At 42.3% G+C, this 15,207-nt stretch overlaps 1 protein-coding gene across 1 annotated transcript in view; it reads right to left on the reverse strand.

The window, feature by feature from the left end:
* Window positions 1-12,125, reverse strand: part of LOC116395052 (dolichyl-diphosphooligosaccharide--protein glycosyltransferase subunit STT3B-like) — a 49,777-nt gene extending 37,652 nt beyond the window's left edge. Inside the window, exon 1 of the mRNA XM_031868567.1 lies at window positions 11,845-12,125. Within this exon, the coding sequence (XP_031724427.1) occupies window positions 11,845-12,125 (281 nt within the window). The remainder of the gene's footprint in view (window positions 1-11,844) is intronic.
* Window positions 12,126-15,207: the final 3,082 nt, after the last annotated feature.

A 15,207-nucleotide genomic window follows, 5' to 3' on the forward strand; every position in this document is an offset into this window, starting at 1 on the left:
GGTGGATAAAACAGCTCTGATACAATTTAAGTTTGGTCTTGATGGTGTACTGCTGTGACCTCCATATGTTATTCAGTACTTTGAAAGCGTTCCTTGCCTTATTAAGACGATTCTTGATGTCTTTATCTGTGCCTGAAATCCAGGGGCATTTAAAAAAAAATTGGGGGCACTTTTTGAAACTTGTGAAATAACACTTAACCTTTGTTCAAAATAATAAATATACTTATTTAGGCTTACAGTATATGAGCAATTGTCATCAAATGGCAATACTAAGACTATTAGGCAGTAGTCTACAGATTCAAAGTGTTTTCTTAGATTTTTTGAACAAAAAAAACAAATCAGACAATCATATTCAATTTTATTCTTATTTCTTTGTAGTTATTTATTGTTATTATTACATTTGTTAAACAACTATTAATTATTAAGTCAACGATGCCTTGATTACATATACATCAGTCATTGTATGGAATTATTGAGAAAGATATTTTTGTCGCACCTTAAATATTGTGATATTACCCATTTTTGTCCTGAACTTATGCATCAGTCATTGTGTGGAATTTTTGAGAAAAATATTTTTATAGCACCTTAAATTTTTTTTAAATGTGCCATTTGAAGGTACAAATTCAGTTCAGAGTTTTTGCTTAGTAAAATATCTTAATTGACTGTCAGTCAGGTATTATTCATTTCCAGCAACCCTCAAATCAAAGAATGAAGACACTTTGCACACAATTTAGGTGTATTTTCCCTTTAACTCACGAGATGCAGGTAGAATGTTTTATACTTAATGTGAATATAATTTATTTAATCTAATTTTCATTATGCAATATGTATACTTTGTTGGCATCTTATTCTGAAAACCGGATGTTCGTCTGAAGAAACCGGATGGTGTCTCACGTTAATCTTTCTGCTAACTTTCAAAGTCCTTCGCTCGCTCCCGATCTGCGCCGTTTACCGTGAATTTCAGCATGTAGGTGCACTACAATTTAAGTGTCTGCTGAGTTGACCGCAGTCTCGCAGTCACAGGTCTGATGAAGAAGCGCTCCATTTATTTATTCGTTTAGAAAGTTCGGGGGCATTTTTTGCCCCTGCCCTAGTGATATCAGGGGCAAAATTATATTTCTTAGGGGCAGTTTTGCCCTTTGCCCTCGTGTATTTCCGACGCTGTACCAATACAACTGTCATTTACATTTTCAAATTCCCTTGTTAAAATTAATGTACCACACTAAGGCCAAGCGGCTGAAAGCCAGCATTTGCTCTGTTTTACAAGGTCATGAAGTTTGCCAAAACTCAGTGTTTCTTGAAGAAGCAGCTACTGCCGTAGTCTCTTTGATGCTCAGCATGGTTAGACCGAAACACCTCCTAGCTCTGAGCCAATTCCCTGAGAGCCAATTAGCTGCTGAGGGGGGGAACAGCAGAGCAGGAGGAGTACGGAGCTCAAAGCTCAAAGAGGTGAGAGTGCTAGGGTGAATGGTAAACAAGTTCACTGGCCTTCAGAGGTGTGTGTGTGTCACAAAGCTGGAGTTTTGGAGTACAGTGCAGGCAGAGAATCTAACTGCGTTAAAGTGTGGAGAGGGTATCCTTAGGGGATACATTAAACACTGTACGGAGCCTCTTTGTTCTGGAGCTCTTTGCCGATTCATTGTGTCATTTCAAAATGAACGCATTACCTGTAAACTTTCCGTTGGTCAGCCAGAGAAATAAATTAACTAGAATGTCTCTCCGATATGATAAAACCACCAGCTATTCCAAATGTTTGAAACTAAACAATAAACACATTAGGTAAAATCTATCAACTAACACCCGGGTGACATGAACCAACAAAACAAAAGCAGCAGATGTCTGACAACAACGCGGGGGTTTACTGCGTGGCTTTTTCATCATCAGTCTGTCAGTAGTATGCTTATACAACACTGGTATTTTGCGATTCAGAAATCTAGCTTCAGGGGGTAAGATCCTCCACAAAAGTGACACGGCAGATCACATACACCACACCCCACCCCCCCCCACACACACACACACACACACACACACACACACGAAAAGAAGAAGTAGCCATGGTGGCGGCCGCAGATCAAAAGGCAGTGGTGGAAGAGGAACTGGCTTACAGCAGTGTGTGATAAAGCAGAGCATACAGCTCCGGCAGCAGTCCACACGCACACAAATACACAACCTGATCAACTGTGATAATCTACTTCCTCTGACTGCCACCTTACAATTTGACTGGTGGAGTGAGATATGAACAGAAAGAAACACTCTAAAGTATTTCCAAATGAATGACATTTTACCTTAATGCCATTGAGGCCTAAATGTGACCCAGTTGGACATAAAGAGAAGAACTTCCTGCTATCTTCCCCCTCATAAAACCAAGCTTACATGAGTAAAACTGTGTGGTTAAATCGTTCGGGCTATTTCAAACTACCCATCCAAATGAAAGCTTAGAATGACTCATCCCCATTCTGGATGTTGCATAATAAAAAACGAAAACTTGTGTTATGTAAGCTGAATAAAGGGGATCTTCCACACGTACGCGGTGGGAAGGATTTCCTGGGAAAAACAAATGACTGACAGAAATATTATTATTAACTCTTTTCTGATGAGTCATTAATAACACCTTGACAACAGGTCCATGCAATCCAACGGTGCTGTGACACAGCAGCCACAGTAGAAGTTGTTTTACTGTGACAAGGGGAGGCGGTGATGTTGAAAGTAATGGCTGCCTGCCAGCTTCTTGAAGCTTCCAGCATCTGCTTGATTGGAGTTTATAGGTACAAATGGGCAACTCTGCAATCAACATCAGTTACTTTTCCGAAAGTCTATCAATCACTTTTCGAAATTCCACATGAACCACTCTTCACATCGGCATGAATCAGACCTGCCACACAGCCGTTTGAAAAGAAAATACCTCTCACTTAAAGAGGGCTCGCCTGTGACTTCAGTTATTTCCTTCCTCCAAAAACAGTGGTGAAGAACAGCAGGAGCAAATGCCACAAATGTAGTTTTCATTCAAACAAAGAATTACGGCTGCCTATTTTTGCCAAACTATTCAGAGCACACAAGGCCAACTTGCCTCCTAAGAGGACCATATGAAAGGTTGGTGACAAGCAATGTACCAATTAAAAGGCCTTTTCTTCTTTTGCCGAGTCTGGTGCTGCGCTCCCTGTGCATAAAACGCACCAGAGCTACATTACATCACTTCTAACAAACTTCATGTCACAATGAGCACAAAACAAAGGCCTGTTTTGACCGGAGACTGTGCATATAAGAAGTGGGCGTAGTCATTGTGACATCACCCATTGGTTTGTGGACTGATGTTTTGAAGCCTCGAGTTCGCCATCTTCGATTACGGCTGTCGCCATGTCGTTTTTTCCGCAACCAATGAACGAAAGTTACCATATTTGGAATGAGGAGGAGTGACGTAGAGATGCCGTATACGACTCTCGTAGCGGCAGCTACCCGTCAATCACAGTAAGCCCGCCCTAAAGCATCCCCTGCTTTATGGTCTATTTGACTCTAAATGGACCATCATTTACTAAATGAACATCATGCTGTATTGAAGAACACGTGAAACTAGAGATTGAGACCATAAACTCATGTTTACAATGTTTACTGAGGTAATAAATCAAGAGAGAAGTAGAGTCATTTTCTCATGGACTTCTATAGAACCAGAGGAGTCGCCCCCTGCTGGTCAGTAGAGAGAATGCAAGTTTTAAGACACTTCCACATCGGCTTCACTCGGAAGAACCGGAGGTTGCCGCCTGGTTTTGACACGATATTCTCTGGTCTCAGCTCATCTTAAAACACTGAATCCGTCATGTATTATCATTATTTTGTTAGTAAAACACTCATTCTTAAAAGTACTGCTACTAATAAAATGGGGTATCGTACCGTTTTTAATGGTATTGCGATACCTTTCCAACATCGGTATACCGTGCAACAATAAGTTATCGTCACTTCACTTGTTCAACTGACTTTAGCAGTTCAGATAACAGACACTCGACTGTCCTTCTGTTATTACAGACATGTGAACTAACCATAGACACTTCATGGACTCCAGGATGAAGATAGGGGACGCACTGGAGTCGATATTTGGTGTTATTTTTGGCATTTAGGAAAAAAGTTTCTATTCTTTGTCATGGAAGCCAGTCCTGTACAATATACAGGGGAGACACTGCTCATAAAAGCGTAAAGATGTGAAGAGAATGTCAGTTATCTCTGTTCAAATCAAAAGGGTGTGTTTAACATCTCGCTGCTCACTGTCCCACAACAGCCTTTTCATTGTTACCGTACATTGTTTTTGGACTTTCAAAAGATCACGCGTACACTGGGTCCAGTGGGACACCAAACACTGTGCCGATAAAGGATCTTTCAAGGGATACAGGAAGGCCACATTCAGTTACGAGCAAGGAAGACAGATCACTGAGAGTTGTTGATCAAATATAATCCAGAAGCATAACTTTATATAAAAATGTTGTTGTACACTCCAGAAAAATGGAAACCCTTCTGTCCTGTAATTTAATCAAACAGAACCACCCCTTCAATCTCAATGTAGAGGTTTAGCTGGCAAAATGAGGTCTTCACTGCAGTTGACAGTAGACAGACCTTTAGTGTGGCAAACACAGCTCAGGATATGCTGCCAGTAATGCGGTGAGTCGGAGGTTTGTAAAACCAATATTATTCCTATTTGTTGACACTGTGTCAGAACTGTTGACTCAACGGTACATTTCAGACAAAAGGTTTGCAGCGGTGAATTCAGGTTTCCTACATCTGAAGGAGAGTTAGATTTAACACTTAAGACTTTTTTATTGCCACTTGGAATGAAATTTCAGTGCAATTTTACAAGAATGAGGAAAAAAACATCTATCGTGTCGGATATGAATCACTTCCTGCACGTGCCTCATTTACATCGCCATGCCGTGAACTCTTGCTTGAGTGGCCGATTATCGTCAAGTTTGCGCTTCCTCATGACGTCGCTAGCTAGCAGACATCAGATCTGCTCTGAGCATCAAGACGGCTAACAAAATACAAGTGCCGTTGGTGTCCTCTCTCCTGATCCGTGTGATGTCATTGCAAGAGGCATTCGGTAAATGATTTAGAAAATAGATCTTTAGGCATTTATAAGATTGATGCAATGCCAAGTGAGGCCTTATTTCTGGAAAACTATTAGAAACACTTTTTGATTTAATGCAAATTTGCCAAATGTACCACGAGTTGAGTCGACTGAACGGACATTAAAGTCCTGCATTTGCTCAGAATAACACCACAAACATGTTATATTATAACATGTTCCCATGAATACGGTGTGCATCGTTCCCATATGTTAAAGGCTGACAGCAAGAATAACCGGCAGCAGTAGCAGTGGTGATGGTAATGAGCTCCACTGTGAGGTAGGAGTCCTATTACTGCAGTAATGCAGCAGCAGGCCCAGTGCTGGTGTCAACAGCTCGACATCTGAAGCTTCATATAGACAGAGTTATTGCAGGGCTGTTCAATAGGACTGAAGAAAATCATCATCAGCAAACAATTGGGAAAATGGCAGCAGTGTGGAGTCCAAACTGCACAAGGTCACGGCCTCCCGGTGGGTCTGCGAGTGTGTCGGACTATCTGACCCCTTCATCTCGTCTGTTGCCGGCGGCTGATGGAACATTTGCTCCCCCTGCCCGGTGAAAAGCACCCGCGTTTGGCAGAGTCGCCATCGCCGCCGCCAGCCATGAGGATCGGGTTTCAGGTGGTCCGTCAACAGAGCCAGGCCACGGGCACAAACTGTAACGACCCCCGCGACCTGAGCACAGTGCGCCGCTGAAGGCACCCTAATGGAGAGGCAGCGGGAGCGCACTTGCTCTCGTGAATCATCGGCCTTGCATTGCACTGCTGACCTGGATCCAGCTTGTTTGTTTTTTTTTAACTGTCATCTACAGCCGGGAATAAAAAAAAAAGAAAAGAAAGAAAATAAGGACTGACTCACTCGCTCCATCATTTGACCCTAGCAGCAGTGGAAGGATTGAGATGATTAAGCAGAAATGAGCGAGAAAAAGAATCAGATCTGAGGAGGCAGTTGGTGAAAATGACGGGGCTAAATGGAGGATCTACTTCCCTATTCCGTTTCAAGCAGGCACTTTTCATTTCTCCTCCCTGCCCTTCATTTCAAAACCTTCAAAAAGGCACCAGTGTAGTACGACTAGATTGTCTCAGACGCGTGTACAGCAATAACGCAGCCTCGGGTCTATTACGGAAAACAGAAACCCCTCAGAGCGCCTTGTAATGTGGCACGACTCATGATGACCCCCCCCCCCAATTCTGCAGCCCATCAACTCCATCCTCAATAAACAACGGGGCCGCTTCCAGTTATCTTCCATTTGTGCATGCGACACACTGAAAAAAAAGACTTTTTGGCCCTGTAATTATTACCTCGATTATTTTTGTAAATTTTACAAGAAATTATCATTCCAGTGCTTTTACTTTAAAATATCACCTTTTATTTAATGTGTTACTTGGTGTTTGTTTGTAATTATGTATCCTCATTTTTATCATTCACACTAAGTAATATCTACTAAACTACTGTATTGAATGCACTACCTGACACAACAAAGTAAAATGTACTTGGGTAATACGAGTAAAACCTGGCAACCTATAGCGCGTACTCAGGGGGTGACGTCAGAGGAGATTTCGCGCTCCTTTCTTCAACGAGACGACGGAACAGCAGAACCTGAACGGCAGCGTTTCACCTGAGGAGAGGAACTTCATGGACGGGAGCCATTGGGGTAGGTTATATGTTTAATTAATGCTCTACGTTGCTGTTGAGCCTTCGGTCAAGTCTGTGTTTGAGTTGTGAACACTGAAGAGTAGCGAACTGGTCAGTTTAGCGTGCTAGCTAGTTAGGCTATCATGCTAGCTAACTTGGGACAGCATTACAGACATGGCTCACGGCGCTACATTTTGTGGACATGTTTTTGGTGGTTTTGGTCACGATTTTACAGGGTTCTCCCTTGAAAAGTTGTTGGCCTGGGGACACGGTGCTCGACCAGCTGCGCTCTCTCGACGAGGGGGAGGGGGAATTACTTCGGTTTTGTGAAGCCCACTTCTGCCACACAGGTGCTTTGCTGTGCTGCGACACACTTTCTCTCGGACATCCTCAAGTGCAGCCGAGGTCGAATGAGGAAAATGTGACAAGACAGGGAATCATAGCTAAGCAGCAACAAGCACACTGGTCATGTGCTAAAAAATATCCCATACGTGGTGGAATTAGTGACTTTAGAGCGAGTCTAATACACTTAACATTATTTTGTCACTATCATATTCTGACATATTTTTACAGTAACTTATATTTCTGTCATTAGTTTTAAACTGGTCTCTTATGTCTCTATCCAATGTGGTGTCCTTGATGATTAAGGCTTTGGGCATGAAACAAGGTACCAGTACTGTGTTGAGTTAGTGTCGCATATCAACATGACCAGGCCTGCTGTGTATCTCAGTATTAACGTTATGTTGGCTTGTTTATGTGCCGTTTTTCTGTGTGGGGATAAAACATGCTATCAATATGAAGATTTAAGCCAAATTCAGATTTAATGTTGTATGTTTATGTTTTAACAATTTCTTTATGTATTTCACAGAATATTAAAGGACGTTCACTCTCAGCAAGTTGACATCAACAGTTGACACAAGGTAAAATCAACTTAGTACTGTTATAGTTTAATTAACTTGACATACATTTGAAGTCATAGTTTGTGTTGCTGTCAATAGTACATTATACTGGGAGGACTACTGCATTAATTGTTTTAGCAAGGTACCTCATCTTGATCATGTTTTTTTTTATTGTCTTTTGTTTCAGATCAATGAGGAGTTCAGAAGAATAACCACAGTTCATCTGGAGCGAAACTTTTTGTCGAAGTTGGACAATTGCACTACCAACTTTCTGGAGATACTTGGGACAAAGGGCGGAGTTGCAGGAACCAAGACCCATGCTGGAATCACCCAGCCTGGTAAAGTTTAGATATCTAATGTTATATAAAATTATGTTGGGCTCATATACACTGAGAATAGATACATAATGACACATTTGAACACATTCAATATTTTTGTTTGTTTCCCCCACTATCGTCATTTTTTGAGAACACATCAGACTCGAAGATGTAAAAGTGAACATTAGTAAATTTGAATTTCAAAGAAGTCATTGAAGAGGACTATGCTCAACATGTCATGAAGATCCTTGTCATCCATGGAAATGCAACACAGAAAGGCTTCACTCCTGACAATCGTGTTCGTCGTCAGAGGGAAAAGAGGTTCTTGATGACTGTCAAAGTGTGGCAAAGGCTTGCCTTCTGCTCATGGGCTTCATCTATGTGTATCTAAGTGTTGTCAAGCAATACCCATCGTTTCAAATTAAAAGTGTTTGTTAAATGACTAAACGTTTGTGTTCTTAAATTTCTTATTGGCAGCACTGATTTAGAAATGTTTTGTCTGGCAATGCCAACCAGATTATATATGTTGGTATTTATGTCTGTCAGCAGTGACCTCTTTCACCAGTTAACAAGTAAAGCTGCTGTAGTTTAAAAGATGTTTTGTAGAAGCCTTATGTTAAGACAATTTTATTAAATTAACAGTAGCCCAGTTTAAAAAAAAAAAAAAATGCAACATTCATATTTGAACAGTTGTGTAGAGTAGTAGTAGTAGATAAAAGATATATTGTGTAAATATTACTTAATATTTCTCAATTGAAAAAGTAAAGAAAAGCTAGTTAAATATACATGAAACACCTAATTGAGTTTTACTGGGGTTTTGTAATTAGATGCAAAGGTAGCCTGAGTAAAGATTACTATCAAAGGCTAAGTACATTTTATGTCTAAGGAAGACATTTGCAAGTAAAAGTTACTTGAAAATTTTGGATAAAAAACAATTCTTACTAGTAAGCAAACTTAACTTCAGAATTTCTGAGTGCAAATTGTTACCTAGCTTTTTTTCAAGTAAATGTCACTTATTTTTTTTTTTTTCAGTGCAACAAAGAACAGTATCCTCACATTAGACAGGATCTGTCACCCTGTCTGCTTTCACAAGGTCCTTCTCAGTTCACTTTGCTGCCATCAACCATCAACATTCATTTTAGGGCACAAAGCCAACCAGTGATTTCAGAATGTTTGAATAATACTGTTGTTACCAAGGTTAGGGTTTGATTATTCCCATCACAACCTCACATTTTGTTGGTTTATTGTCCTAGACATCAAATACAACTAAGATTAATTTATGCCACTGACATAATGATGACATAACAGTATAATAAATCAACTACAGCCTTTCAAGAGAAATTAACTTAATTCTGAAGGAGAATAGTGAGACATTGGAGTTGGAATGGGAAAAAAACATTGAAATATCCTAAACAAATAAAACAAAACAATGAATAAAATAGACTCGGCTCCGTTGACAAAAATGTGCAATGCTGCACAACACCAAGTCTTATAATGGCATATTATTCTGGCATGTTCAGTTTAATATGATATGAAACAGAGGAGAGCATGAAATCTCCATATTTGAGATGCTGAAAACAGCTTTTTCTGCCCTTTTTGCAAGAACAAGGACTTTAACGACGAATCGATTATCAAAATAGCTGGCGATTAATATTCTGTCAAATCGACTAATCGATTAGTCGGCCTAATATATCAATCAGAGGGAAGTTTTTTGTTTTACTTACAAATGAGCTTTGTCAGAGCACCAACACCAGTTTTCAGAAAGCACACTAACCAGAAAACAGCTTTCATTTTGGTCTTTTGGACTCAATGAAAATTAAGTCTCACTAGCAAGTGCATCCGACAGAGACATAAGCATTAATGAAGACCCTCTATTGCGTTCGTGATTCACACAGTCAAAGCTCAAAGCATGACTATCTACTGGGCTGCCTGCCTGACACTAGTGCCGATCCACTTCGCCATCCAACTCTGTCTATCGCTTCTGAAGGAAAAGGACTATTAACCAGCCACATCAAAAGGACACGTCACAGAGAGGAAGAAGGCTAGAAAGGGAAGAAACAGGGTAGCGGGGTGCTCACAACTGTGATCATCCTCTTTTAAAAGATAAGAACGACAGCAACATCACGAGTGCACGAGGGGAACTGCCATCAAACAGCGGTCGGGTAAAGGCTGTAAACTCCGCTGCTTTTATCTTCCTGAATGCTCGACAACCTCCAGGTGTCTTTAATGTGACCGCTGATTACTCCTTCCGCACTTTTCAAATGTCTTCCTGCGAGACAAACAGCGGGTTCAAACTCCAGCCTGTTTTACATTTATAACTGTTTGGCAAAGACAAGCTTCTTCCGCCGACAGAGCAGAGGGTTCCTCTTCCACAGATGAGGCGGCCCGAAAATGTACTGTACGTCATAAATGTACAACCAGATATTACCTGACCTTTCACATACTTCATCACCTGATTTCCTGCTGGGGAGACACCGACACACACACGTATCATCGGCCATCCACATATCTAGTTTACATCATGCTGCCAGTCTGATAGCAAAGGGAGAAACGATAGAACAATGAGAGCGGCGTGTGAATAAATTTCACTCCTCGCCATGCCACATTAGGCTCTCAGACAGCGGCACGCGGGGAAAGGCGCAGGACCCTCCATCCAGGCAGAGCTTTCAAGTCTCCCTCTTTTATTCAGCAGACGAGACAACGACAAGCAGTTTAATCCACGCTGCTTTGTCTCAGAATAATCATTAAAATGCTCGCAGTGATGCAATGCAGGCTTCGGCCAAGGCAACAGAAAAAAATCATTAATGGACAATATCTGCCAGAACCAGAAGTCATAGTAGTAGAGATTTTGAAATCAAAACACAAGTGAGAAAATGGGCTGCGATGAAGAGCGTCGGCCCCCGGCTTGTTTCAACTGAGGGGAGCATGATGTGCATGAGGAGATCATTCGTATTTGAGAAGAACATGAATGAGTGCTGACTTTTTGGGCCAGGGCCCTGCTCACGCCTTATCTTGCTAACCTCACTGTCAGCTGCAAGCCCGGGCTGCACGAACATCCGAAGCCTTTTACACACTTGAATTTTTAAAAAAAATCAGCAGCGTGTAGTTCAAGTATTCAAGGTGATGGAAACTTTCAAGACCACACTGAATCCGAACACTGGATATTGTTAAGCAGAATAAGGGTGCACAGATGTGGAGACAAACACTGGTTTTATAAACTTCAGAATGATGGACGCTGTGCAAAAGGCGCATTAAACCCTTGTTATAGGAATAGGGTGCAAGAATAGGGTACAATATGATGACAGTTTGCGTCACTGAGGCCACATTACGACCCCGTAATCAGTGCCAGTGTGTCGATGCAAGGCGACGCAGGTAAACAGGGGAGGAAAATCTGTCAGAGGGACTTCGCTCGCGACTGCTTCTTTTCCGGGTTCAACCCGCGTCAGATGAGGGCTGTCACCATTGTCCTAGTTTACTCTGCTGTGACCCCCCCACCCCACCCCACCCCCTCCTTTCTTCCCAACTGGCTGTTACAACGTTGCACTTAATAATGAACGACAATAGATACGCAGGCCGTCACTTGGTACCGAGGAGGAGAGCCTTAAATGTGGGGGGTGTTTCTCAATCAGCATACAGGTCAGAAAAAGGTACAGATACACAAAACACAATAAGTAGCATTTAGCCCTATTTGTCCCCTTTTGAAGTTTGAACCAAAAAAAAAAAAAGTAAGACGTCTTTAGGCGCGTGACAAACAGCTCACTTGACATGTTTGGAAAGATACATCCCAACAATACAACCGAGGCTACATTTGTAGCAACATTTCTTGACAAACAACGCAAAGAAGCTAAGTGCGTGAATGTGCGTACATGTGGGGGAAGACCAAACTCACCAGGGGTCAAACTCGTGAATGATGCTCTCGAAGCGAATGACAGCGAAGAGCCGGGCGCTGAAACCGGCCAGCCAGGCCAGGAACAGGATGGTGAAAGACAGCAAAGACTGCCACCCAGCCGGCTGCGACAGGCCGCCGGACAGACCTCCTCCTCCTTGCCCGGCGTTGCTGCCTCTCTCCGCCACCACCGCCGTGCTGCTGCGTCCGTTCCCCGAGTACGACGCTCCAGAGTTCAGCAAGGATTTGTGTTTGTTGTCGGAGACCGGGTGATGCTCCGCCATATTCTACGTCAGTCCCGTCGTGGCGGGCGAGCGAAGAGAGCTATCTGGTATCACACAGGAAAGACCCCCCCCCCCCCCTCCAACCTTTTTTTTCCTTTTTCGCTGCCACGCTCCTCTTCCGAAACCGCTTGCACCAACTTCCCTTCTAGCCCCGTACCCCCCCTAAAACGCCAGCTGTAATTGCTAACCTTACTTCCCACTAACCGCAAAACCAGCTAACATAATCCCGAGGAGTCACATAGTAGCGCTGATTTTCAGCATACTGGAAGTGTCACATGCGGCTCCAGCAGTTGCTCCTTCCTTTCTTGGGAGCTGGATGAAGGGGCGGGAGCTGCGCGCGGAGCAGGAAGAGCTGTCAGCCTCTCACAGCGAGACAGGTACGGCCAAGGGGGGACGCGGCTCCGGGAGGAGCCCAATCCCACAATAGAGCGCGCCTGACGGACAACCGGAACGACCAATGACAAAAGAACCGCCTGACACGCCGAAGACGCTCTGAAGCGAAGACGTCGGGTGACGGACAGCGGGAAGAGCGTATGGCACGCGAACAGCGCAGGGGCGCTGGAGTCGCGCGAGCCAATGATATCAATGAATTTCACTGAAACTATGCATTGACGGAGCCAGAGCTAGTATGACAGGGCTCAGTAGCGGGGCTGTGAGCCAACCTTAGGCCCTGATGGAAGCCAGTTCGTTACTTATCAACTCCGGAAGTACGGAGCTGTAATTCACTAATGGAGATACGCAGCCTAGATGTCAACAATAAGCCATTTGTTTCAACAAGCTCGTGCTGCTGTGAACAACCATTTTCGTTTCCACAGGGGGTGTAACTATACTTTATTATCAGTTAATAAACAATTAGCTATTTCTTAATTGAACAATTATAAGCCATTAAAGAGTTACTCCAGCAATTTTGTATTGCACTTACTTAAAGTTAGGGGACTCACAAAAGACACATCGAAAAAGTAAAGAACAATAATAATATATAATAAGAAGAATTAGTTTCTTTGTAGCTCAATAGTTAAATCCACTCATTAAATCCATCATATGTTATTCTATTCTATCACTTTGCATGCTCTGAAAGCAGCAGTGCGTCTCGGACATGAGTCAAAAGACTTACAATACTTTTATTTACCGAGCAGGAAACATCTCCACTGTACCCACGAACACAAAGCTGGATTTTCTCCAGCATTTTGGAGAATCTGAGACCATTAGATTAGGCGTCCCTATTCTCACAGAAAGAAAACGAGGAGAGAGATACTATATTGAGGTGAAAAGAGCTCAGCAGCCCGGAGAGGAGCTGGAGGAGCTTGATAATTCATCGAGTATCTGCTGAAGCAGACGGGAAGGCTGTGTGAGCCCAGAGACATGTTTGGAGTCCACAATGAGGTTCACCTCCACGCTGAACCGAGTCGGCCCACCACAGAGGGTTGTGGCTCCAATGTGCAGGACTAGCCACTGTTCCAAGGTTTTACAGAGAATTAACCTCGAGGATGCGAACATATATTCTTTTATCCATTTCAATTTCTGGACCGTTGTAAATGCTTCGTCGTTCTGATAACTTTTCATGATGTGCTCTTTTGAAATCCTTCCTCTAGAACAGTGAGAGGAATGAGCAAACATGGGCGGATCGGTCTGGGGTTTACCTCACAGCTTCCTGTGGTGCGGTGGATCTGGATATTCTGATTGAAATACTTAGTGTTTTGTTGGTCTATCAGGCCTTCCTGTGTACTTTGGCTTTCTTAGAAAAACCCCGAAAACCTATTTTCTCAATCAAGCAGTGATAAGGTCTCACGTCAACACAAGTTTGGATTGCTTCAGATCAGGGATGTTTTTTGGGTTTTTTTTCTGGCGCGCTTCTCACTGGTTTGAAGTAGGAGGGACTGCTGTTTGGCAACTGTTAATCAAACCACATTGAGTTTTAAACTTTTCGAATCTTTATGGGAAAGACATATTTCCATCAGTGGATTTAAATCTGTTCAAACAAAAAAGAGTTCAAGTTCCACAAGGATCAATTCTTTTTGAATTATACTTTATATTCCTGCTTATTATGTTAAGGAAACATAATATCCTGACATCGGCCACATATTTGTCTCTCCTCTGATTCGTCTCCTATAAACAGGCTGGTGTACTGTATTGTTAAAGAAATTAAAAAAAAAACATTTACAGTTGAATAAACACGTAATGCTTGAAGAAAGTCTTCAAAACCAGAGACAGGAAACTGGTTTCACGCTGAGAGTCAGTCAGGAACCATATGAGTAATCTTCTGATCTTAACTTTAAAAGGGAGGTCAGTAACTAGGGCACAACTTTGACAGTATCCCATGGTGCATCTGTGCATGCAGGTTGGTTGCACATGCATTGCGGTGTAGAAGCACATTGAGTTTAGTCGTAATGAAAAGTGTTTCTACGTCCTTCGTATGTAAAAACAGGCGACGTGCGCCCACGAGCGAGGAATAGAAAGAGATCGAGGACGTTCTGCGGCTAATAATAACGAAGGACATTTTATTCTTGGAGCCAAATGTATCTCATGCACTATATCCTTCCTCGCATGAATTGCCTTCCTCTTCTTTGCAGTGTCTGCAAAACACACACAAGCCTGCACAAAACTGTGACACACTGCAGGAGAGATGGGGGAGGATTCTTATTGAGGTTGACCTGTATTTTCCTGTGTAGTCTCATATCCCAAACTCAGCTCTACAGATGATGTACAAGGTAGTATAGTTAGAGTTAAAATTAAAGTTTAAAGTTACTTTTGCAGAAGTCAACAAAACTAATTGAAGTGGGGCAAACGTGTAAGATTTAGTGGTTAAACAATCTAACTGCAAATGTCCTGTCTTCATTTCTTAAGAAACAAAGTCCGCCTTAAACCAAGATTAAAGTTACAGATTATATAGACTGCATTACAAGGAAGCCAATATCTTCTCCTCACTTCATTTGCATAATGTGGTGTATATGAAAGTAACACCAAAGATAGATTGGTTTCATTTTTCACATCCGATGGTGGACAAATCTTTTTGTTTTAGAAACTGTTTCATTTAAACGCAGGCCTGAGCCTTTTAACGCCTTTTAACGCCTTTTAACACCTC

The sequence above is a fragment of the Anarrhichthys ocellatus genome, unplaced genomic scaffold (assembly GCF_004355925.1).
Source record: "Anarrhichthys ocellatus isolate YVR2014 unplaced genomic scaffold, GSC_Weel_1.0 scaffold43, whole genome shotgun sequence".
Lineage (NCBI taxonomy): Eukaryota > Metazoa > Chordata > Actinopteri > Perciformes > Anarhichadidae > Anarrhichthys > Anarrhichthys ocellatus.